Source organism: Nycticebus coucang, chromosome 7 (genome assembly GCF_027406575.1).
Source record: "Nycticebus coucang isolate mNycCou1 chromosome 7, mNycCou1.pri, whole genome shotgun sequence".
NCBI lineage: Eukaryota > Metazoa > Chordata > Mammalia > Primates > Lorisidae > Nycticebus > Nycticebus coucang.
The window spans coordinates 99,982,527-100,006,847 of record NC_069786.1 but is presented as its reverse complement, the minus strand read 5'-3'; the positions used below and the strand labels follow the sequence as shown (position 1 = coordinate 100,006,847).

Sequence of the window (24,321 nt, the reverse complement as noted above, 5' to 3'; positions counted from 1 at the left end):
GTGAATTGAGTCAAATAATAAGATGAAACAGTGAACAAACAGTGCAACACTACAAATACTCAACTGGATCTAACTGCTTGTTTGCTACCAATTGAACTTTTTCAATGTACAAACAGATGAAAGGGACCCTGAGTTTTTAAGTAATAGTGTGTCTATAGAGTGAGTCTAAAGCATGAAGATGTATCTGAAACCTAGAAGTACAAATAAAATGAGTAAGATCCAAGTTGCTGTTTAAAAATGAAAAAAAAAAATCAAGTTGAAGTTTCAAATACACTAATTTGCTTAAAAATTCAATCATGAACGACACCTTAATCATGCGTTTTAGTTCTAAAGATTCCCTTTCTCTTACTCAGATTTTAATCTGGGTTTCAAGTTAAGTCTTAAAAATGAATATGTATGTTCAGTGTTTAATAGTAACACTACAAACATCACAGTAATAACAGAATTGGCATTTTTAAGATACAACAGGTTTATAGCCGGGCGTTGTGGCGGGCGCCTGTAGTCCCAGCTACTGGGGAGGCTGAGACAAGAGCATCGCTTAAGCCCAGGAGTTGGAGGTTGCTGTGAGCTGTGTGAGGCCACGGCACTCTACCGAGGGCCATAAAGTGAGACTCTGTCTCTACAAAAAAAAAAAAAAAAAAAAAAAAAGATACAACAGGTTTATTTGTGGCATAATTTTAATATATAGCATAAATTCTTTGAATTATTTAATTTCAAGTGTATCTGCCATAAGATAAATTTCTAATTTTTTATGTGCACATTCAACTTTAATCAGTCACTTAGAAGTTAAATGAAAGTTGTTATAGTTAAGTCTATGTGGCAAAAGAATAAGTATTTCAAAAGTGGTCTACAAAAATGTTCATAGATAATGCCAGATTAATGTAGGGGTTTGCTTTTAAAGTTAATCTTGCATTTAGTATTTAATAAAATATTTGACACAAAGAAATATATAAAACATTGTTGTGGTTCAATTATAACACTAAGTTTGCTGCAATATAGGTTAAAAAAATTTAATGGCAAAATAATATACAGTTCTCATGCATGGCTTTTTAGTCATAAACAGAATATAAAATCACTAAACTCCACAATTTAATAGCAAATATTAGATAATATGAAAATTAAGTGTTGATTTGATGGTCATCTGATGGTTAAATCCATTGTCAAATGGTAACATCTTCTTAACTCAATTCTATCAAATTATTGAACTATTACTTAACTGAAGTAATGAATTTGAATATAGCATAAAATATAATTTTATGTGTTCTTAATTATAAATAAAGTCATTAAAATTGCTTGAGAAGAAAAAGCTAAAGGAACTAAAGCGATTTTGTCTTGAAGAATTTAGATGTTAATTGAGAAGCCTGAAGCATACTGAAGAATACCAGTGTTAGGGAAGATGAACAACTGCTCTTTTTTTTCTTATTGGCTAGGAGAAATTGATTTAAAATGAAACACGAGGGAGACAATATGAAGAAAACTTTTCTGACACAGAAGACTGCAAGTCAGATAACGGAGGAACAAAGTAAGTCAGACATGAACTATGAGGTGGTCTAAGGTAAGTAATGGGTATGTGCACTGAAGTGCCCTGTGATTTCCTCTTTCCTTTTATGTTAATCTGGAAACTTGTAGAAAAGCATTCTTTTGATAACTTCTGTGAAACTACCTCAATGATTTGCCAGATTTATGTAATCAAGGGATATATTTAGTAGGGGATCATGCAAGGTAGTTTTGGGTAAAGTTTGCATAGTTCATAATCTAAAAGTTAGAACATAATTTTAGCTGCTGAAGAATAAACTACCAGCAAACAGAATGAACGTTTAGAAACATCTCAGTCTGAAAATGTCTCCTAGAGTGTATGTGGGAAAGTTAACACAATTCCTCAAATGACTGGTCTAGATAATCAATAAACATGTGTGTACAGATTCTAACTTTAAAAAGTTAGCTGAGAGATAAAGTAATAAATACATACAGCTATTTTTAATAGTTTAATAAACGTTTAACTGGTAGTAAGTTCAACATTAATTTTAAAATGCTGTATAGAAATATAATGTTATCTCAGATCTAGGGGTTAATAGCCTCCAATAAAATATTTATGTCCATAAATATGAAAAAAAGAAACAAAAATTTGTTGAATTATTTTTCCATTTTAAATAACTTTGAAGAGAAATTTACAGACACTGGAAACTTCAGTATAATAGCTGCAGCCTACCAGGTGTTCCATTTGGCCGTAGAAGACAAATTTGAAAATACTTCAAATAAAAATACTTTCTAAATTTTGTGATAATTACCACTCAAGTGCATACTTACTTGAGTGTTTTTTCCTTTCTATATACTTTCATATTTGCAACCAATGTACATTTTCTGGAGCAAGTGCATACTGGTAAGGAAGTCACACTAAACTGCTTTACAAAAGGGACATTACCCTTCCGTCCTTCCTACATACCTACTCAATTAGTTCTCTGGATTAGCAAATTTTCTAAAGTCACTAAAAGCAGAAATCTTGAAGATGGAGTCAAAGGATTGATAAGACTGAAATTCTGTTAGATTAATTCCTCCATGGAATTAATGAGGTTTCCATTTCTAAATATGGAATCAATTTAGGAAAATTTCTATTCTCAAAAGCTACCTTCACTTTTTCCTTAAAATTTACCTTTAGTTCTGCAATATGAGAACGTTAGGAATGATATAAAATGATTTTAAGATTCATGATGCAGATGTAGGATTGAATTTTGTTTTGAGTTAGTAATTATTTCTCAAGCAACAATCAGCATAGACATACCTACACATCTTATATTTGCCTAATTTCTTAATTCATTAAGGTATATGATTTATATAATGACTAAAATTTTTACAGAACATCAGCACATTACACATCCTGTCACACAGCATGTAGGCAGTGTGGTATGGATGAAAGAGATGTGGAGAGAGGCAAACCCAGCTAAAATCCCAACTTCTGTCTATTACTAGATGTGAACCTTGGGAAAATTATTATACTAAGCTTGTCTTAGCTTCAGTTTTCTCTTCTGTAAAATGCAAATAGTAAATATGGTTGCTCTGAGGATTAAAACAGTGTATATACACCCCAACATTCAGTACGTGCCTTCCCAAAACTTCTTATAATGATAATAGTGTTTTATTTCCAATTACAGTATAGATTTAAAAACCTTTTAAAAATTAAATCATTTTTGTCTAAACATAATTCAAATCAAGTTCTTTCAATGACCTAATTCTGATATACAATTAGGATTTTATTAAGGGAACTAATACTAGACTTCAATTACTTTCTATGATACTTTTAAGGTTATATCACTATCTGGTGGAATGAATTTTAATATTTTTTAATCGAATAGCCTTTTACTAAAAAGAAATCAAAACAGTTTGCTACTGTCAAATTTTGTGTTAACATTTAAATATCAGCTATGAGAAACATTAGCAGATGAATAAAGTAAGTAACTCATTTAAAGTGATTTCGCTTGCTTATATGTTACAATCAGATTCTCAAAGTCTGATGTACAATTTAATTTCAACTTTATTAAACTGATCTATTAATACAATTTTTACCTTTCTTATTTTTGCAAACAAGAGTCTACTAAGAAAATCTGGGGAAAGGAAATTATTCATCTTAAACATGCTTGAATGAAATAGGAAACTATACAGAGTTCTTTTAATCTGGAACATAAATATTTTCAAGGATTTTATTATTAAACATCAAAAAAAATGTTGGAAAACTTGAATCAACTGGCCCAAATACAAAGTACAGCAGAACATAGATAACTCTTCTTCTGACAGGAAAAGATCAGTTAGAATTCAAATAATCATTTATCCTCAATGCCTCAAATTGGAGAAGGAATGTAATTTATTTTGATTCAAAGTTGTCCTAAAGGCCAGCACAGTGGCTCATGCCTGTAATCCTCATTTTGGGAGGCTGAGGTGGGAGGATCCCTTGAGCTCAGGAGTTCGAGACCAACCTGAGTAAGAGCAAGAGCCCATCTCTACTAAAAATAAAAAAAACTAGCTGGGCATCATGGGAGGGTACCTGTAGTCCCAGCTACTTAGGTGGCTGAGGCAGGAGGATCGCTTGAACCCAGGAGTCTGAGGTTGCGTGAGCTAGACTGATGTCACAGCATTCTTGCCTAGGCAACAGGGTGAGACGTTGTCTCAAAAAAAAAAATTGTCCTACGTTTAAAAAGAACATCCTGAAATACATCTGAAAGATATTTAAGGCAAGACAACTAAGTGAAAATGTACTGGGAATGATAGAAACAATTTTTTAGTAGATAGAAATAACTACAGGCCAGGTGCAGTGGCTAACACCTGTAATCCTAGCACTTTAGAAGCCAAGGTGGAAGGATCATTTAAACCCAGGAGTTGGAGGCTGCAGTGAGCTATGATCATGCCACTATTTCTAGCCTGGGCGACAAAGCGAGATCTCAAAAAACAAACAAAAACTGTGAAAAAAATTAGATGCTAGAAAACTGAAAATTCTGTTATGGGTCTGAATCAAGAGAAGGGCCAATAAAAAATAAAGGCAGAAATCCTGGAAACTTGTAAGATAATCAGAACTATGTTTAGTAATCCAGTTGAATAAATGATATGTGCTATAACATCTAACTTATAAGACCACAGCAAACAAGATAAGGCTTATACATAAGTAAGTCACACGTATTTTGGATAGTAAATTGGGAAATTTAGGCTGCCTTTAGGTAAAAGAATATGAGTGAGAATATATTGTTCAGGAGCTGAAGACCTAAATCAGGAATTCTGGGATTCGTATTTTCCCCTTAACTTTTTAATCCCCAGAAATATCTTAGAACTTAATTAAATAATGTCTATTAATTTAAGCACTCTCAACATCTGAAAAAAATTAATGCAAGTGAGATCATAATTGTTTGAAAACTGACAGAAAATAATTTGTGTTTAGGAAAAAAGTCCCATATTTGACAGAAATTGCTTAATTTTTAAAAATTCTAAAAAATAATCTTTAGAGAAGATTATTAGTAATGAAAAAAGCAAAGGAAGCTTTAAAAATATAATTTCAAGACATGTGATCACTAAAAGGTATACTCTAATATAATGGAAATAATAAATGCTGCTCACATATCAAAGATCATGTGAAAAACTGGCAAAAGGAAAAATTACGAAAAAGGATTAGCAAAGAAACAATTTTGAAAAGAGGGAGATTAAATCTGAGTCTGCTCAAAAAAGGTAGGTTTGGCAGCAGTCCTTCCTTCCATAGGGATTTGGCATGCCAGTTGAATTTTTCCACACAGTGTTTTAGGTCATAGGAAGAGGAATCATTGTCAGATAAAGTTGCCAGGCTTGGCTTGGGAAAAGTAAAAAGATATTATAGGTTTAAAACTATGAATTACTTTTGAAGTTACAATAAATAACTTCAATAAATAATAAATTTGAGTCAAAGATGGCCTATTCAGAGACCAAAGACTATAATACTATATTGTCTTAACTATCTACCTACTTAGAAATCCCATGTAGGTATAGCTCTATAAGTTTTCTTACAAAACTGTATTTCTTAAATAAATGGATATGGGAATAAAATGTAATGGGAAAAATCTAATATTTGATTCCTATATTTTGTTCTATTCTCTCTTTATGAACTTCCAAAACTAGAACCAATTATGTTTATTAAAATGCCTGGAAGGAAATGTTTAGGATTTGGAAGGTTAAAAGAAATGGCATTTCAAATTAGGTTTTGGTAGTTCTTTCTTTAGAGCCCTTTGTTTCTGCATTCTCCATAGGAAGAGAGAAAGTAAAAAATCAGGTAGCTTTCTCCTGTGCAAAATTCACTGTCATAGAACTGACCTACAAAAAGTATGGGAGACAGGGAGAAAAATATTCATATGGAAGAATGTGTGCCCTGTTAGGAAGAGAGCTTACAAGAAAGCTTATTTGTAGCCTATAGACTATTGCACATTCAAACAAAACACAACAGACAAGAATGTCCAACAGATAATATGCTCAGGAACATATCAACATATAAACTAACTTGTGCCCAGAAATAAAACATGGATACCAGACACCACTGCAGTCAAACCTGTCGTAATTTGCTTCTGTTTTAATGACCTTTAGAAACTGGTCCAAACTGATTATCAGCAATACATTATTTTTGCATTTGTTTTCTTAAAAAAATATTTTGAGACCACTTTTTGATACACACACATATAATTCTGTGGTCATAACAGACAAATATAACTTTAGCAAGACTAAACAAAAGTGCAAAACTTAAAAAACAAAATTAAAAAATATGGAAGCATAAGCTAAATTTTTCTGCATAGCTGAAATCTATTTAAAGCAAGTCCTTGTTACAGGGGTGAGAGGGGGTGCTGACAAGAGGATAAAGCAGTTTTTTTAAATGTCTTCTGCATGTTTACATGATGCAAAAAAATAATTTCACTCCATAAGCTTCACAGACAGTTCATTCCCATATCTTTAGACACCATGGTTGTGGCAGTGCCTCCTTCTGCAAGGTAAACAGCAGTGCTGGATTTGGAATGAACTGCCCTGTCACTACCATTGTTGTTGACCTCACAGTCCAGTGGTTCAGTGGAGATGACCCAGGTGGAGGGACGCCACCGCTTAAGAGAGTAGGGCGTTTTCACACGTTTCTTGATCTTTTCACCTGATCCTGATTTGCCATCTTGTGTTGACTCACCTACTGAAAATAAAAGTACAGAAAAATGAACCAATATGAAGAAACTATTAAAAAGTGAAGTATTAGGATTGTAACTCAAGAAAAGGTTAAACTAATGTATATGGAGGGCACTAATAGACATTTCTTGATTCATGATGCCAAGCAATCTTTTTCTAGGCAAAGCTTAACCAACTTACTTTTGAGACTCTTTTAAGCCAAATGTTTTAAAAATTGACTGAATTATTCTCCATGACAAGGAAAAAATGTAGATAAAAACCAAAAAAAATAAAAAATAAAAACAGGAGAAAATTCAAAGTTCTCAGCTATACTCTCCAATATTTTGGTTTTGATAGAGATGCTAATTTAGTAAAAAGCACTTAATCATTCTAATTAATGCTCAAATGGATCAAATTTTGACAGTACCTGGCATACAGTATTTTTCAGAAGAATGACAAAAATACTAGAGTACAAATTTTCTATTAATTCCCTCTTTCCAAACCTGACAAATTGTTTTCCTGACACAGAGCCTTATAAGACAGCGCACTTTCAAATGGTTTATAATATAAGCCATTCAAGCAAGGGGCTAGATCTTACTGATTGTTTTCTGAGACCTGTATTCTCCTTCAGTCAGCCCATTTTGTAGTCCTTGACAATCATAATACATAACTTTTCCCCCCAAGTGCTTCAATATAAAAGAGAAATCATATTAAATAATTACTGTTACAGATTTTAGTGAGTTCTCCTTGTTTTGTGTTGGAATTCCTTCAGGGCAAGAAACCAAATATCAATTTAAGTTATTTGTTTAAGATGCTAGGGGGCTCGTAGTATACTATAGGTATGTTGAGAGATTCATTCAACCCATAACTCTTTTTTGTTTGTTTTTTAGAAACAAAGTCTATCTCTGGGGGTGGTGCCTGTGGCTCAAAGGGGTAGGGCACCAGCCCCATATGCCAGAGGTGGTGGGTTCAAACATGGCCCCGGCCAGAAACTGTAAAAAAAAACCAAAAAAACAAAAAAAAACCCCAAACAAAGTCTATCTCTGTTACTCAGGCTGGAGTACAGTGGCATAATCATAGCTCACTGCAGTCTCAAACTCCTGGGATTAAGTGATCCTCCTGCTTCAGACCTCTCAAATAGCTGGGACTACCAGCATGTAAACCTATGCCTACAAAAATTAGACCATACCTGGCTCATTTCCCTGGCCACGTACACGGAAGCTGGTGTGTTGGAGCCCAGCCCAGGCCCGCTAAACAACAATAACAACTGCAACCAAAAAATAGCCGGGTGTTGTGGTGGGTGCCTGTAGTCCCAGCTAGTTGGGAGGCTGAGGCAAAAGAATTGCTTAAGCGTAAGAGTTGGAGGTTGCTGTGAGCTGTGACGTAACAGCACTCTACCAAAGGCAACATAGTGAGACCCTGTCTCCAAAAAAAAAATTTTTTTTTTTTTTTTGTAGAGACAGGAGTCTTGCTATCCTGTTCACGCTGGTCTCAAATTGCTGGGCTCTACAGACTCTCCTGCCGTGGCCTCCCAAAATCCTGGGATTGTAGGCATCAGCCATTATACCTAGCCCTCGACACATAGTTCTTGAAAAAGATAACACTAAGAGCATGAGAACAACTTCAAAGTTTCATAGTAACTTTTCTGAAATTTCTATGGATTTTTATAAAGGTTAACCTGATAAAATCTAAATATGGATATAGTAAATATTAATATGGATAATGAACTGTTTAAAAAGTCATACTGACAAAATTAATTGGAGTTCTTAAATTGGTGATATTTACTTAATCTCAAGTGTTTATAGCAAATATGTGAGTTGCATTATAAAGCAGCAGCCATACAAATCACATATTAAATTGGTAATTATTCTGACTATTGTGATGCTATTATCAATGACAAAAATCATTATTTTTCTTTACAAGAGTTTTGAGGCCCAGTTAAATGGCTTATTTTATTTCCAGAAGTGGTAAAGGTAAGTAATCACTAGTTGAAAGGTAATCTGATTCTAAGTACTTATTTAAATAGTCCCAAAAGACACATAGGAGAAATTACGCGATCCCTTCACTTACTCTGCATACTGCTGCCATCCAGGACATTTGTGGCTGACAGATCCAGAGAATTAGGCCTCTGTGCTCTTCTGGGCTTTGATGGCCCAGGATCTGCTACTGTGCTTGGAACGCCCTGTGTAAGAACATCTTGTTCTGAACACGGATTGCTGTTGTTGTTATTGGAATTAGTTCGGCCACCTTCTAGTGGCCGTTCCCTCCTGTCCACAAGACGATCCAGAACACCTTCATCATGGCCAGCCTGTTGCTCTCGTCTCAGTAAAGGTTCATGCTCATCAGGACTAGAATTAATATTCAGCCTGGTGTCCTCACCAATAAATTGATTCTGCAGCATTTCTTGGGTCCTATGTGCCACTATGTTGGTTGTCTGGCCAGATGGTACTGTCCCATTGGCATATTGGGTTGTGGCAGCATGAGAGTTAACACTGTGATTTCTACCTGCCACACCATTCATAGTGACTGTCACCACATGAGGTTCTGCTGCATTGATTGTATTCATCTTGGCAACTCCAGTTTCTACTTGTTTCAAGTTTGATTTGTGCTTGCTGCCAAATTTTAGCCGGGGCTCCTTTGTTGAATTTTTGGTATTCAAAGGCAAACTAGTAGGTCTCTTAGGAAGGTTCTGTTGCTTGGGGAGAGGATAGATCTGAGCAGGCAGAACATCAGGAATTAAACATGCTTGGCCATTTGCAGCCTGTGTGAAGTCCTGCTGTCCAGTCACTTCTACTGCAAGCTTTATAAGTGGGTAAAGTAAGCTAGAACTGGTACTGCTCAGTGGGTCTGGCCCACTAAACTGTTTAAGAGAATGCTCCATGAGATTCTCATCTGAGCTCTCCTTGAGGTTCTTATCAACTTCTTTTGGGTCTAACTTGTTAGTCTCTAAGTCTTCTTCTGTCAGCTGTAAGCAGACAGGGGTTGGCCCAATTGACTGTGCAACATTTGTGGCATGCAGATTTGTTTCATCTGGGTATGGCATCTCAGATATAGTGGTCATGCCAGTACTTGGAGTGAGGCCAGTGGTGTTTGTGGTTGTTGTGTTGGTGGACAGGCTGGTGACACTCGTTTCAGGGCTAGGGATTCGAGCTTGTGCTTGCTGACGTTCATAATTAATTGAGTTTCGGTTCTTTTCCCCTATTGTCAAAGGTGTGCTAGACATTGAATGCTCAGAGGAAATATTCTTCACAATGCTGTCAGTGTGATGGATAGAGTCTTCGATATATGAGGAGGAAGAATAATCTGGATAAGGACCAATTTTTGGCACACGCCTATTATGTGAAAGGTTGCTTAAAGAAAAAAAAGTGTCACATTGAGAATGCACATTTATGACAAATAGTCTCTTCAAGTTAACACCTCTGATTTTAAGTCTAAGTTGCTTTTCATTTTATTCCTAACCCATGATACTTAAGAAATTACTTAAAAAGCCTAATCAAATAATCAAGTGTCAATTAATAACTTGATAAATGTTAGTTTTATATGAATTAAGCCTACTGAAAATTCTATATGGATATAGAGAAGATCTTAATAAATGTTCATTATTTTGGTTTACAAGAATTAATTTAAAATTCTCTCCTAGAGTTTTATAACATCAAATATATCTTTATCAAATGTATACTCATATAAGCAGTTATTACATTATGTGAGAGGAAGAACTATGGCATGTTTCTTTTGTACTCCATAATTCTAAATACATAATTCCTATTCAACAAATACATTATCAATTAAGTTGCAATGGCCAAATGGCAAAAAGAGCATATGTTATGTTGTTCCAAAGCAGCTCCACTAAGAGGCACAGTCTAGCAGCAAAACCTATTTTTCTGGGGTAGACTAAGCCATATCAGTGAAAGTCCTTGAGCCCATGGTATAAGAAAGAATGTGACATCCAGATAAAGGATCAAAGATTCAGAACTGCTCTCCAGATATCATGGGTTCTTCAGTTATTGTCACTTCTTGGGAGTGATAGGTCTTGACTATCACCTCCTAATATATTTATATTATTTTAAATCTGGCTAAATAAAAACCAGTAATAGCTTAAACAAAATAACAAATCACTGGGAACATTAATAGTTACAGGAGAGAAGGAACAGCCAAAGGAAAAGAGGTGCTTTTTATAAAGGGAGACAGATGAAGTAATGCCAGGAGGGGAAGAATTAAAACTGTTAAACAGGGCCAGTTGTGGTAGTTCACACCTGTAATCCTCGCACTTTGGGATGCCAAGGCTGGTGGATTGCTTGAGCTCATGAGTTCTAGTAGAAACCAGCCTGAGCAAAAGAGAGACCCTGTCTCTTAAAAAAACAAAACAAAACAAAACAAAACAAAACAGCTGGGCATTGTGATGGGTGCCTGTAGTCCCTGCTATCTGGAGGCCAAGGCAAGAGGATCTCTTGAGCCCAAGAATTTGAAGTTGCTCTGAGCTATGATGCTACAGCACTCTACTGGGGGCAAGCAAGTGAAACTTTGTCTCAAAAAAGAAAACAAAACTGTTAAATAGCACAGGAAAAGAAAGCTAAGGAGGCATAGAGGGTAAGAGCAAATGAAATGAAACTTAGAGTGAGAATGACTGTAGGACAAACCATACTTATGGGTAAAATTTAGTAGAGATAAGAAGATCATGCAGTGGGTACAGCTAAATGCCATAGGAGGCAAAAATTAGCCAAAGCAAGGGACACCATCAAGGGTTTCTTTTTGGCATTCAATAAAAGTTCAAAAGCAGGGCAGCGCCTGTGGCTCAGTGAGTAGGGCGCAGGCTCCATATGCCGAGGGTGGTGGGTTCAAACCCAGCCCCGGCCAAACTGCAACAAAAAAAAAATAGCTGGGTGTTGTGGCGGGTGCCTGTAGTCTCAGCTGCTTGGGAGGCTGAGGCAAGAGAATCGCGTAAGCCCAAGAGTTAGAGGTTGCTGTGAGCCGTGTGATGCCACGGCACTCTACCCGAGGGCGGTATAGTGAGACTCTGTCTCTACAAAAAAAAAAAAAGAAAAGTTCAAAAGCATTTAAGATAAACGCTTTAGGGTGGTGCCTGTGGCTCAAGGAGTAGGGCGCCTGTCCCATATGCCGGAGGTGGTAGATTCAAACCCAGCCCTGGCCAAAAACCACAAAAAAAAAAAAAAAAAAAAAAGATAAACGCTTTAGCTGGTTTTTTTTTAGACAGAGTCTTGTCACCCATGCTACAATGCAGTGGTGTCATCAGAGCTCATTGCAACCTCTAATACCTTGGCTCAAGTGATTCTCCTGCCATAGCCACCCTAGTAGCTGGGACTACAGGCATGGGCCACATGTCTGCCTAATTTTCTAATGGAGTCTCGCTCTTGCTCAGCTGGTCTTGAACTCCTGACCTCAAGAGATTCCACCCTGGCCTCCTAGTGTACTAGGATTACAGACAGAAACCACCATGTCTGGCTTTTAGCTGACTTTCGAGAAAGCTATAAATAGCACACTAGAGGACATAAAAAATACAGAGATAAGGGAAGATGAAAGCAGAAGACTGTCATCAGGCCTTATATAAAGTAAGAAAATTTATAAATAGAATTGCTAGGCTCTGTCTTCCTCAACCTGTTGATGTGTTAGACTTTAGTACCAATTACAGTGTACCAATTTCTGAACCATAGTTCATAGTATAAATTGCTCTTAGAAATTGGAAGAGTAGAAAAATGACAAAGAAAATGATTTAAAAATCAAGTGTATTTTTATCTTAAATTTTTTTAGTAATGCTTTCTTAGATGCTTTTCTGAAAATTTTAAATATGTATTAAATAAAGTACCAAATTCATAGGGAGGCTTTTCTTCCCCAAACATGGCAAAAAGAAATATAGAGGTATTTTTTTCTGAATTTGTAGGAACTTTTAAAAAGCCTTTTAATTTAGAATGCAAAATCATAGTTCTAACAAAGCAAATGTCTTATAAAATAATGTTTATGATGTAATGGAAAGACCTTTGAATTGCATCCATGTGAATGTAGTAGCAGTGTATTCTATAAGAAAGAGCATTGGATAGGAAGTATGGAAAGTTTAGCACCAGAGAATCGGTGGTTAGATACACTTACATAAAAAAATAAAATAAAAGCAGGGTAAGAAGGAATAATATTAACAAAGGATAAATGAAACAATATATGTAGAAGGACTCACAAACTTTTGGAACCATGAAAATGTTTTGCCTCTATTATTTCAGGAAAGTTGGAGCACTAATAGAGAAAGACTAATCTTTATTATACTTTTAGATACAAAGAACACAGACTCCATCTTGCATTCATACCAAATAAAAATTTTCAGTAGAAGAATGGGAATATTGAAGAAAAAATTATAACTTTAGATCACATTAGTTAATGATTGTATCATTAGACTAGTTTAATAGCATTTATTTCCTGTTCTTTGTTTGGTCTCACTTTCTAACGCTAACTGAGAGATGACAAACCCCTCAGTATCTTACCGTTCATTCTGCATAGCAGTAGACATTGGATTGACTGTTGGGCTCACAGATTTGTTTCTTTCCCATATCATCATAAGTTCAGCCATCCTCTCCTCAGCACACTGTGCAGTCAGCCGAGCTTCTGCATCCTGGTCCCAGCAGTCTTCGATTGTCTCCTTGAGTGACCTCACTGCCTGTAATGCAAGTACATATCAAACAATGTGTCTTTAAAAAAACAATGAATTAACCTTTTTAGTTCACAACATGAGCAAAAAGAAACATTAGTTTTCTTTAACCAGTATTTTACATAGCTTTAATAACATATCTTACACCTCAAGGATTTGTAAAGGATCACATTCTCTTTTTTTTTTTTTTTTTAATTTTTTTTTGTAGAGACAGAGTCTCACTGTACCGCCCTTGGGTAGAGTGCCGTGGCGTCACACGGCTCACAGCAACCTCTAACTCTTGGGCTTACGCGATTCTCTTGCCTCAGCCTCCCAAGCAGCTGGGACTACAGGTGCCCGCCACAACGCCCGGCTATTTTTTTGTTGCAGTTTGGCCGGGGCTGGGTTTGAACCTGCCACCCTCAGCATATGGGGCCGGCGCCCTACTCACTGAGCCACAGGCACCGCCCAGGATCACATTCTCAAAAGGTAAGGAGCAAGGAAACAAGCAAGATTTAACTTAGCATCTTGAAGAATTATCAGTAAGAGTAAGGAACTGAAATAACTGACAGATGTTTTTTCAAGGTCATAGGTTTATGTCATTGTTGATTTACATTACAGCCCTATTATTTCAGTCACTAATTCCACTTCAAAAATAAGTTTGAGTTTGATGGAATTCTGGGTATTTGGTTCTCTTCTATCTCTAGGTGAGCTTTTTCTCCTTTATCCCTCCCTAGTAAAGAGTGCTTCATTCCAACCTTAAAACTGAAAGATGTTTCTTTAAAACAGTTCTAATAGTAGTATCAAGAACAGTCCCATCTTGTAGTATTCCTATACACTAACAATGAACGCTAGCCTCCTTTTTGGGGAAAGCTAATTTTAACTCCCTTTTGAAGAAAAGACTCTAGATACTTTGGTGGACTGTTATCCAGAATCCCTTCAGACTTGTTTTTCAATTTGTTTTTATGAAGCTTCAATCTTTTCTCCTGCTCTGATATTTATACTTCTGTACCTTTAAAACACTTACTTTCAAAAAGATGGTTTTAGGCTCTGGTTGCCAGATTTAGCAAATAAAAATATAGGACACTCATTTAAACATGAATTTCAGATAAACAACAACTAATTTTGTAAGTATATCCCACACAATACTTAATCTGGGCATTTTATCTAAGAAACCCATTTTATGCTAAAAATCCTTGATACAATATTGGCAACAGTTTAATTGCTTCCTAATAATTTGTATTCTACAATAAACATATTTGAACTTTGAACCTGCCAGAAATTTAATAATATTCTTTCTGGGCATATGCTCACTGCATACCTGCACCATGGTCCTCTTTGGGGAATAAAGGTTTTGAAAAGCTTCCACTGGGCTGGACATGGTAGCTCACACCTATAATCCTAGCACTTGGGAGGCCAAAGCAGGTAGACTGCCTGACTTCACAGGTTCAAGACCAGCCTAAGCCAGAGCGAGACCTTATCTCTAAAAATAGCCAGATGTTGTGGCAGATGCCTGTAGTCCCAGATACTTGGGAGGCTGAGGCCAGAGAATTTCTTAAACCTAGGAGTTTAAGGTTGCTGTGAGCTATGACAACATGGCGCTCTACCAAGGGTGACAAAGTGAGACTTTGTCTCAAAAAAAGAAAGAAAAAAGAAAGAAAGAAAAAAGCTTCCTCATACGACTGAAGAAGCTAGAAAGCCTTGCACGCGTACAGGGCAGGATGCATGTTCAGAAAAGGCCCAGGAAGACTATAGTTTTCATAACTGGGTGATCTCTAGGCTCAGTGCTAATAGGAACTGAAGGCCAAGGGAGAGTTGTAAAAGGCCTGGAAAAGTGGTAAAAGAGGCCCCAACATAAAGCCAATCTACAAAGACCTAAAGAGTATTTTTTTTTTTTTTGGCTTTATTTTTTTCTTTCTGACCATCATGATATTCAAAATGTGTAGTTCTAAACAACAACAAAAAAAATCACAAAGCATACAAAGAAACAAGAAAATATGATCCATTTATAGGAAAAAAAAATTAACAGAAACTGTCTATGAGGAGTACAGACATCGGAAATACTGGAAAAAGATTTTAATTGGACCATCTTAAAGATGTTCAAAAAATTAAGAAACCAAGGACAAATAACTAAAGGACACCAGGAAAACAATGTCATAATAAATAGAGAACAGCAATAAAGAGACAAAAACTATTAAAAGGGACCAAAAAGATACATTAGAGCTGAAAAGTACAAAAACTGAAATTAAATATTTACTAGAGCAGTTCCACAGCAGATATAAGCAGAGAGAATAAAGAATCAGTAAACTTGAAGATACAGAAAATAAAATAATCCAGAATGAGGAGCAGAAATTAAAAGAATGAAGAAAAATGAACAGAGTCCAAAAGACTTGTGAGACACTATCTGCCACACCAAATACACATAATGGGAGTTCCAGAAGGGGAAGAGAAAGACAGAGGCAGAAAGAATATTTGAAGACATATCCATATTTAATAAAAGAAATTAATCTACACATCCAACAAGCTTGATGAACTTAAATTAGGATGAACTCATAGTGTTCTACGCTGAGACAAATTATAATCAAATTGTCAAAAGCCCTAGAGATGAAGAGAGACTTTTGACAGCTAGAAAGAAAAGACTTGAAATGTATACGGGATCTTCAGTAAGATTAACAGATAATTTCTTACCAGAAACCAAGGAAGTCCCAGGAAATGACATAACATAAAGTGCTGAGGGGAAAAAAACCCACCCAACTGTAAATGAAGAATTTTTTTTTTTTAAAGATGGAGTCTTGCTTTGCTCAAGCTGGTCTTGAACTCATGAGCTCAAGCTATCCTCCCACCTCAGCCCCCCAATTCTAGGATTATAGGCATGAGCCACTGTGCCCAGAAAAACCAAGAATTCTATATCAAGGAAAATTATCCTTAAATAGTGAAGGAAAATTAAAATATTTCCATATAAATTAAAGCTGAGGGAGTTTACTGCTAATAGACCTGCCCTGTAAGAAATGCTAAAGGAAACCCTTTAAGCTGAAGTAAAAGGACACTAGACAATAACTAGAAGTCAAAAGTCTACTTAAATAACTGTAAAAACCAGTGTTCATGTATTTTGGGTTTGTAAGTCCTTTTTCTTATATGACTGAAAAGATAAATTATGAAATAATAACTATAAATTTATATTAATAAGACTATTAAGATGTTAATCTTTTTAAAAAAATTTTTATTTTTAATTTCAGTTGCTTGTTCATTCTTCGTTTGAAGTACTTTTTTTTTTTTTTTTTTAATGTTCTTCCTTTGGCCATTCTCTTTCCTGTTGCCTCCCTAGTAGTTGGGATTACAGACGCCCACCATAATGGCTGGCTGTTTTTGATGTTAGTAGAGACGGGGTCTTACTCTGGCTCACTGCTGTTCATACTGGTCTCGAACCTCCGAGCTCAGGCAATCCACCCGCCTCAGCCTCCCACAGCACTGGGACTACGGGGCGTGAGCCACCACGCCCAGCCAAGATGTTAATCTTCTTAAATTCATTTATAGATTTAATATAATTTCAGGAAAAATTCCAGCAAGCTTTTCTGTATAAACTGGTAAGGTGATTCTAAAATTTATTATGCCAGCCTGAGCAAGAGCAATACCCTGTCTTTAAAAATGGCTGGTTTTGGGGGGCAGGTGCCTATATTTCCAGCTATTTAGGAAGCTGAGGCAGGAGGACTGCTTGAGCACAAGAGTTTGATGTTGCTGTGAGCTATGACACCACAGCACTCTACCCAGGATGACAAAGTGAGACTTTGTCTCAAAAAACCCCCCTAAACCAAGTCATTATGGAAATGCAAAAAAGTAGCAAAATATGACAAGAAAAGAATATTACTAATATTACTAAATTTCAAGACACAATATAATGCGAAAGTAATCAAGATTGTGATATTGGCATTGAGACAGACATATAAATCAGTGTAACAGAATATAAAGTCCAGAAATAAGGGCGGTGCCTGTGGCTCAAAGGAATAGAGCACCGGCCCCATATGCTCGAGGTTGCGGGTTCAAACCCAGCCCCGGCTAAAAACTGAAAAAAAAGTCCAGAAATAGACCCACAAGTATATGAAGACTCAATTTTTTTTTTAAGACTCAATTTTTGATAGAAGTGCAAAGGCAATTCAGTGGAGCGAGATAGTCCTTTAAACAAATGATGCCAAAAGATTATATCTCCATATTCAAAAAAGAATGCTGATCCATAACTTGACATATATTAAAAAAAAAACCTCAGGCGGCGCCTGTGGCTCAGTGAGCAGGGTGCCGGCCCCATATACCGAGGGTGGCGGGCCTGGCCCTGGCCAAACTGCAACAAAAAAATAGCCGGGCGTTGTGGCGGGCACCTGTGGTCCCAGCTACTCAGGAGGCTGAGGCAGGAGAATTGCCTAAGCCCAGGAGTTGGAGGTTGCTGTGAGCTGTGTGACGCCACGGCACTCTACCGAGGGCAATAAAGTGAAACTGTCTCTACAAAAAAATATATAAAAAAACAAACAAACAAACAAAAACCTCAAATGGATCACAGACCTATACAATTTCTATAAAAAACACAAGAGAAAATCTTTGTGACCTTTGGCTAGGCAAAGATTCCTTAAATATTGGAAAAGAAAGAAAATGATAAGCTAAACCAGCAAAATTAAAATCCTCTGTCTTTGCAAAGACACTGTTAAAAGAATGACAACACAAGCCACAGCCTAGTAAGAAACATTTGCAAATTATATATCTAATAAAGGGCTTGAGTCCAGAATACATAAAGAACTTCAAAATTACCATGGTTTGAATGTCCCCTTCAAAACTCATGCTGAAATTTAATTCCCATTGTGACAGATTTAAAAGATGGAAATGATAAGAGGTGATTAGGTCATGAGGAATCAGCCTTCATGAATGGATTAATGTCATTGTTTGGGAAATAGGTTTGTTGTAGAGACAGGTTGTTAAAAAAGCAAGTTGAGCCCTCTGTCTCTCACTCTCACCCTCACTTGCCCTTCTGTCATAGCATGGTATTATGTAGCACACAGGCCCTGGCCAGATGTTGGCACCTTGATATTAAAATTAATTCCTAGCCACCAGAACTGTGAATAAATTTCTTTTCTTTATAAATTACCCAGACAATTACTAAGACAAAAACTTAATAAGAAAACAATCACATAAACTGGAAATGGAGCCTTTAGTTCTCTTTCCCATCTTGCAAGATGGTGGGTGAAAAGTTGAGAAGCTTGTTACTAAAGAGAAGAAACCTGTTAATAAAGAGAAGAAACCTAAGGCCAAGAAGGGAAGTCCCACTGCAGCCAAAATCTTGTTCTCATAAGAGGAATACATCCTGATCTGCCATGTATTCCAGAAAGGAAATACGTATGTATAAGAGGAAATACACAGTGGCTAAATCCAATAATTTTTTTTTTTTTTTTGAGACAGAGTCTCACTTTGTTGCCCTTGGTAGAGTGCTGTGGCATTATAGCTCACAGCAACCACAAACTCTTGGGCTCAAGCAATTCTCTTGCCTCAGCCTCCCAAGTAGCTAGGACTATAGGCGCCTACCACAACACCCGGTTATTTATTTATTTATTTTTAAGAGATGGGGTCTCGCTCTTGCTCAGACCGGTCTTAAACTCTTGAGCTCAATCTGCCTGCATCAGCCTCCTGGAGTGCAGGATTACAGGCATGAGCCACCTCGTCTGCCCTTAAATCCAAGATTGAAAAGAAAAAGAAGGTGAAGGTCCTTGCCACTGTTACAAAACCAGTTGGTGGGGACAAGAATGGCCGGCTGGGCAGTGGCTTGCTACTTGTGACTGGCCTTCTGGCCCTTGATCAAGTTCCTCTACCAAGGACATATGAGTTATTTGTCATCGCCACCACCACAAAAATTGACATCAGTAATGTTAAAATCCCAAAGCATCTTATTGATACTTATTTTAAGAAGCAGCAGCTGTGGAAGCCCAGACACCAGGAAGATGAGATCTTCATTACAGAAAAAGAGAAATATGAGATAACAGAACAGTGCATGGTTGGTCAAAAAGCTGTGGACTCTGGTGGCACCTACGGCTCAAGGAGTAGGGCGCTGGCCCCATATACTGGAGGTGGTGGGTTCAAATCCGGCCCACTCAAAAACTGCAAAAAAAAAAAAAGCTGTGGACTCGCAAATTTTACCCCAAATCAAGGCTATTCCTCAGCTCCAGAGCTAACTGCAATCTGTGTGTGCCCTGACAAATGGAGTTTACCCTCAAAAATTGGTGTTTTAAATTTCTTAAAAAAACAAAAACCCCTAATTAAATGGCTGATAGATTTAACCAAAAGAAAAAAAAAAAAAAAGGAAGGAAAGAAAGAAAAAAAAATTCAATTTTTAAGGAAAGACTTGAATAGACATGTCAACAAAGAAGGGACAAGGATGGTAAATAAGCACATAAAAGACGCTTCATGGTAACTAGGGAAATATAAATTAAAACAACGTATTAGAATGTCTAAAATTAAAATGACTAGCCATACCAAGTGCTGGAGAAGCTGTGGAGAAACTCGTAATCTCATACACTGCTGGCGGGAATCCACTTTGGAAAACAGGTAGTTTCTTAAAAAGTTAAACATATATCTAAAACATGATTCAGTCTATTCTACTCTTAGGTATTTACCCAAGAGAATTAAAATATATGCCTATACAAAGACTTATACATGAACATTCATAGCAGCTTTTTTATAACATCTCACAATTAGAAACAAACCAAATAACCAATTCAAGGTAGATGGACAATGGGTAGCACAGACATACAATGAAATACTACTTGGCAATGCAAAGGAATAAACTACTGATACACATAACAACATGGATAAATCTCAAAATAATTATGCTGAAAGAAGCCAGATTAAAAAACAGTACATCAGCTTGGCGCCTGTAGCTCAGTGGTTAGGGCGTCAGCCACAGGTACTGGGGCTGGTAGGTTTGAACCCGGCAAGGGCCTGCTAAACGATGACAACAATAATAACAACAACAAAAAATAGCCAGGTGTGTGGCAGGCACCTACAGTCCCAGCTACTGGAAGGCTGAGGCAAAAGAATTGCTTAAGCGCAAGAGTCCAGGCATGGTGGCTCATGGCTGTTAATCCTAGACTCTGGGAGGCTTGAGCTCAAGACATTGAGACCAGCCTGAGAAAGAGCAAGACCTTGTCTCCAGTAAAAATAGAAAACAATTAATTAGCTGAGTGTTGTGGTAAGCATATGTAGTCTCAGCTACTTGGGAGGCTGAGGCAAGAGGATCATTTGAGCCCAAGAGTTTGAAATTGCTATGAGCTATGAAACCACAGCACCCTATCTAGGGTGATAGAGTAAGACTCTGTTTCAAACAAACAACAGGCGAACTTAAAAGAATAGAGGAAAATATAAATATTAAGGCAAAATCTTTTGAGTGCTTGGAAAAGGGACTTTAGGAATAAATACTGATATCTTAACATTTGAGTAAATGAATTAAAGGGAATATCATTATTAATGCTGATGAGTAAAGACTAGTAGTGGGGAAAAAAAGAATAAAATACAAGCAAGGAACATTTAAAATCCTTTTTTTTTTTTTTGAGACAATCTCACTTTGTTGCCCTAGGCTAGAGTGCTGTGGCTACACAGCTCAGAGCAACCTCAAACTCCTGGCTCAAGCGGTTCTCTTGCCTCACCCTCCTGAGTAGCTGGGACTACAGGTGCCTGACATGCTGTTCAGCTAATTTTTCTATTTTTAGTAGAGAAGAGTCTCGCTCTTGCTCAGGCTGGTCAGGAACATTGTGAGTTCAAGCAATCTACCTGCCTTGGCTTCGCAGAGTGCTAGGATTATAGGAGTGAGCCCCTGAGCCTGGCACCCTTTTGAAACCTTTCTTGCCTAAAGGAAGGAAAATGCAAGTTGGGGCTTCTGGGTAGGTCATGAACTCAACTTAAGTGGGTTCGAATCAGCATTTAGAACAAACAACTCTACCATCTCCCAAAAGTGAAAAAGTCCGGACTGGAACAGAAAATACCAGAGCAGGTAGTGAAGTTAAGTATTTATTATCTTATAACGTGTCATGATGTAAAACTGTATTTCTTTACTCTTCCTTTCCTTTTTATTTTAAGTTAAAAAAAAAGATGAGGTCTCACTATGTTGCCTATGTTGGAGTACAGTACCTATTCATAGGTGGTATCACAGCACACTACAGAATTGAACTGGGCTCAAGTGATCCTCCTGCTTCAGCCTCCCAAATAGCTGGAACTATAAGCAAGTACCAATGAGTCCAGCTTGTATTTCTTAATGTAGTTTGTGTCAGAAAATTAAAAATCTATGGACAATGCTAAATTCTAGATTACAGAAAGTTTGCAGATTTTGTCAAAAAGAGAAAATAGAAAAAATAAAAATGTATGAAAGAACCTTGAAGTTTCTATACTTTAGAAGACTTGATTAATATTTGGAAAGAGAAAAAAACTAGAAGGAAAAAATGAACTGTAGAAGAGTTTTAACTTTTTTTTTTTTTTGGAGACAGAGTCTCACTGTGTTGCCCTGGATAGAGTGCCATTGCACAGCTCACAGCAACCTCAAACTCCTGGGCTCAAGCGATTCTCTTGCCTCAGCCTCCCAAACAACTGGGACTACAGGCGCCCACCACAATGCCCGGCTATTACTTGTTGTTGTAGTTGTTTAGCAGGCCCAGGTCGGATTCAAACACGCCAGTCTCGGTGTATGTGACTGGTTCCATAACTGTTGTGCTGCGGGCGCCGAGCCAAGAGTTTTAACTTTTATGTGAAAATACGTTAAGATAAAAACATTGATTGAAGAAAGTTATGTAAAACTAAGAAAATAAAGACAAACCAGATGATTTTATTTTTATTTATTTAATTTTTTTGAGACAGAGTCTCACTATACTGCCCTCAGTAGAGTGCTGTAGTGTCATAGCTCAGAGCAACCTCAAACTCTTGGGCTTAAGCAAGTCTCTTGCCTCAGTCTCCCAAGTAGCTGGGACTATCAGCACCTGCCACAACGTCCAGCTATGTTTCTTTGTTGTAGTTGTCATTGTTGGCAGGACTGGGCTGGGTTTGAACCCACAGGCCTCAGTGTATGTGGTTGGCGCCCTAACCGCTGAGGTGTGAATACCGAGCCATGCAGATGATTCTAACAAGGGAAAAAGAAAAAAACAGCATTCAAGAGACAAATGGAAGATAAAAATTTGGAAAAGAATAAAAAACATGAATAATGGTGGTACAGTTGAACAAATTATACTAGTACATTTTATATATGAGAAAAAAAGCCTTAAACTGTGTGTGATTGTTAAAGTATGTCTTTTTTACTGTGAATCTTGAAATTACAGGAATGAAAAAGTTATTCATGAACCCAATATTCAGAAATAACTACGGTTAACATTTTCACATATTTCCCTTAGACTGTTTTCTATATACTGATTTTTATCAGGAAACTTAGACTTCACCTCTTTATTAATTGATATTTGTGTTCCTGACAGTTTATAAAATTAAAACTAGTTTTTACATTTACTAATATTTGAACAATTTTGAGTTTTACTACTAAAATATAGTATTTTTTAATTGTAATACAACTATGAAAGCAAAAATGCATTCTTTAGACAGAGCTGCATTTCTCTTTTTATAAACTGTGCACTTACTCCCTAACTCTGATTGTCACTACAAAGTTCATCGACTACAGCACATTAGATTTAAATGGATTTGTTGGGAGTGAACCAAGTATTAAGAATCCCTTACTTGGCAACCTAATCTATATTGGAAGTAAAAATTTTTTAGGTAAATATGCATATGATGCATATCCCATAATGGCAGGATTGCCAAGAGATATTTCAAAATAATAGATTCTATTTGCTCTGGTAAAATAAAATAATTTAAGGAGGACAAAGTTGCATTTTACTAGAATAAAATTTCACGGAGATTTTTCTTTTGAGGATACCCTGTTGTGAGAATGACACCTCTGGTGAATTCTGGTAAAGTATTTAGCCTCTCACCTGCTCTCAGGGACTTTTTTTTTTTTTTGAGATAGTCTCAAGCTGTCTTCCTGGGTGGAATGCTATGGCATCACAAATCACAGCAACCTCAGACTCTTGGGCTTAAGCGATTCTCTTGCCTTAGCCTCCCAAGTAGCTGGGACTACAGGCGCCCGCCACAACACCTGGCTATTTTTTTATTGTTGTTGCAGTTGTCATTGTTGTTTTAGCTGGCCCAGACCAGGTTCGACCCGCCAGCCTTAGTGTATGTGGCCAGAGCCCTACCCACTGAGTTACGGGTGCTGCCCTTATTTCTTTATTTTTTGTGATCATTCTTGTTGGCATTCTACTACTAGCCCTGTAGGGCAGGCGTCCTCAAACTGCGGCCCGTGGGCCACATGAAGCGGTGTGAATTGTATTTGTTCCCGTTTTGTTTTTTATCTCAAAGCTGCTTGAGATCAATGGTATGTGCAGTGTGCATAGGAATTTGTTCATAGTTGTTTTTTTTAAACTATAGTCCGGCCCTCCAGCTATCTGAGGGACAGTGAATTGGCCCCCTGTTTAAAAAGTTTGAGGACGTCTGCTGTAAGGATATGGACAAGTCTGACAGCACTGTCTATTGTATTAATATGCTGCCCTCCTGCTCCTTTGGCTTGAAATGTATCTATTTGCAAATCCTTGAGGTCTGATTTCACATTTACCTCATCTGGTTGAGAAAGGACAATAATTGAATTGTTTCTGTGTGTATACTCTGCATCTGTGATGACAGCCCCATCTTGGGGATTTGATGAACTTGGTAAATCCCACCTTCATACTTCAAATGCTCATAGACTCTATTACCCCAGCAGCTGCATGATGCAGTCCACACTGTTTCCTGGTTTTCATTTCCCTTTGTTTTATATTATCTTCTTTCCTACTTTAATGGTTTGCAGTTTACTACTGATGACCCCTCTTTCAGCTGCAGTGTATCACATCATCTGCTGGTGTATACTTCAGAGGTTCAAATTTCCACTGTTTATAACATGAATAATTCTGATACATGTGAAATACTTCTCGTGTAAATTGCTGGCAGAAATC

At 36.9% G+C, this 24,321-nt stretch overlaps 1 protein-coding gene across 2 annotated transcripts in view; it reads right to left on the bottom strand.

Moving 5' to 3' along the window:
- Nucleotides 1–6,058: 6,058 nt before the first annotated feature.
- The window catches only part of BMPR2 (bone morphogenetic protein receptor type 2), a 196,985-nt gene continuing 178,722 nt past the window's right edge, over nt 6,059–24,321 (bottom strand). Inside the window, exons 11-13 of one of the 2 annotated variants that reach the window (XM_053596834.1) lie at nt 13,131–13,303; nt 8,716–9,995; nt 6,059–6,673 (exon numbers count right to left, since the gene is read on the bottom strand). In XM_053596834.1, coding sequence (XP_053452809.1) covers nt 6,423–6,673; nt 8,716–9,995; nt 13,131–13,303 — 1,704 coding nt within the window. In that variant the 3' untranslated portion in view covers nt 6,059–6,422. The remainder of the gene's footprint in view (nt 6,674–8,715; nt 9,996–13,130; nt 13,304–24,321) is intronic. The other variant, XM_053596836.1, reaches the window with a different exon arrangement.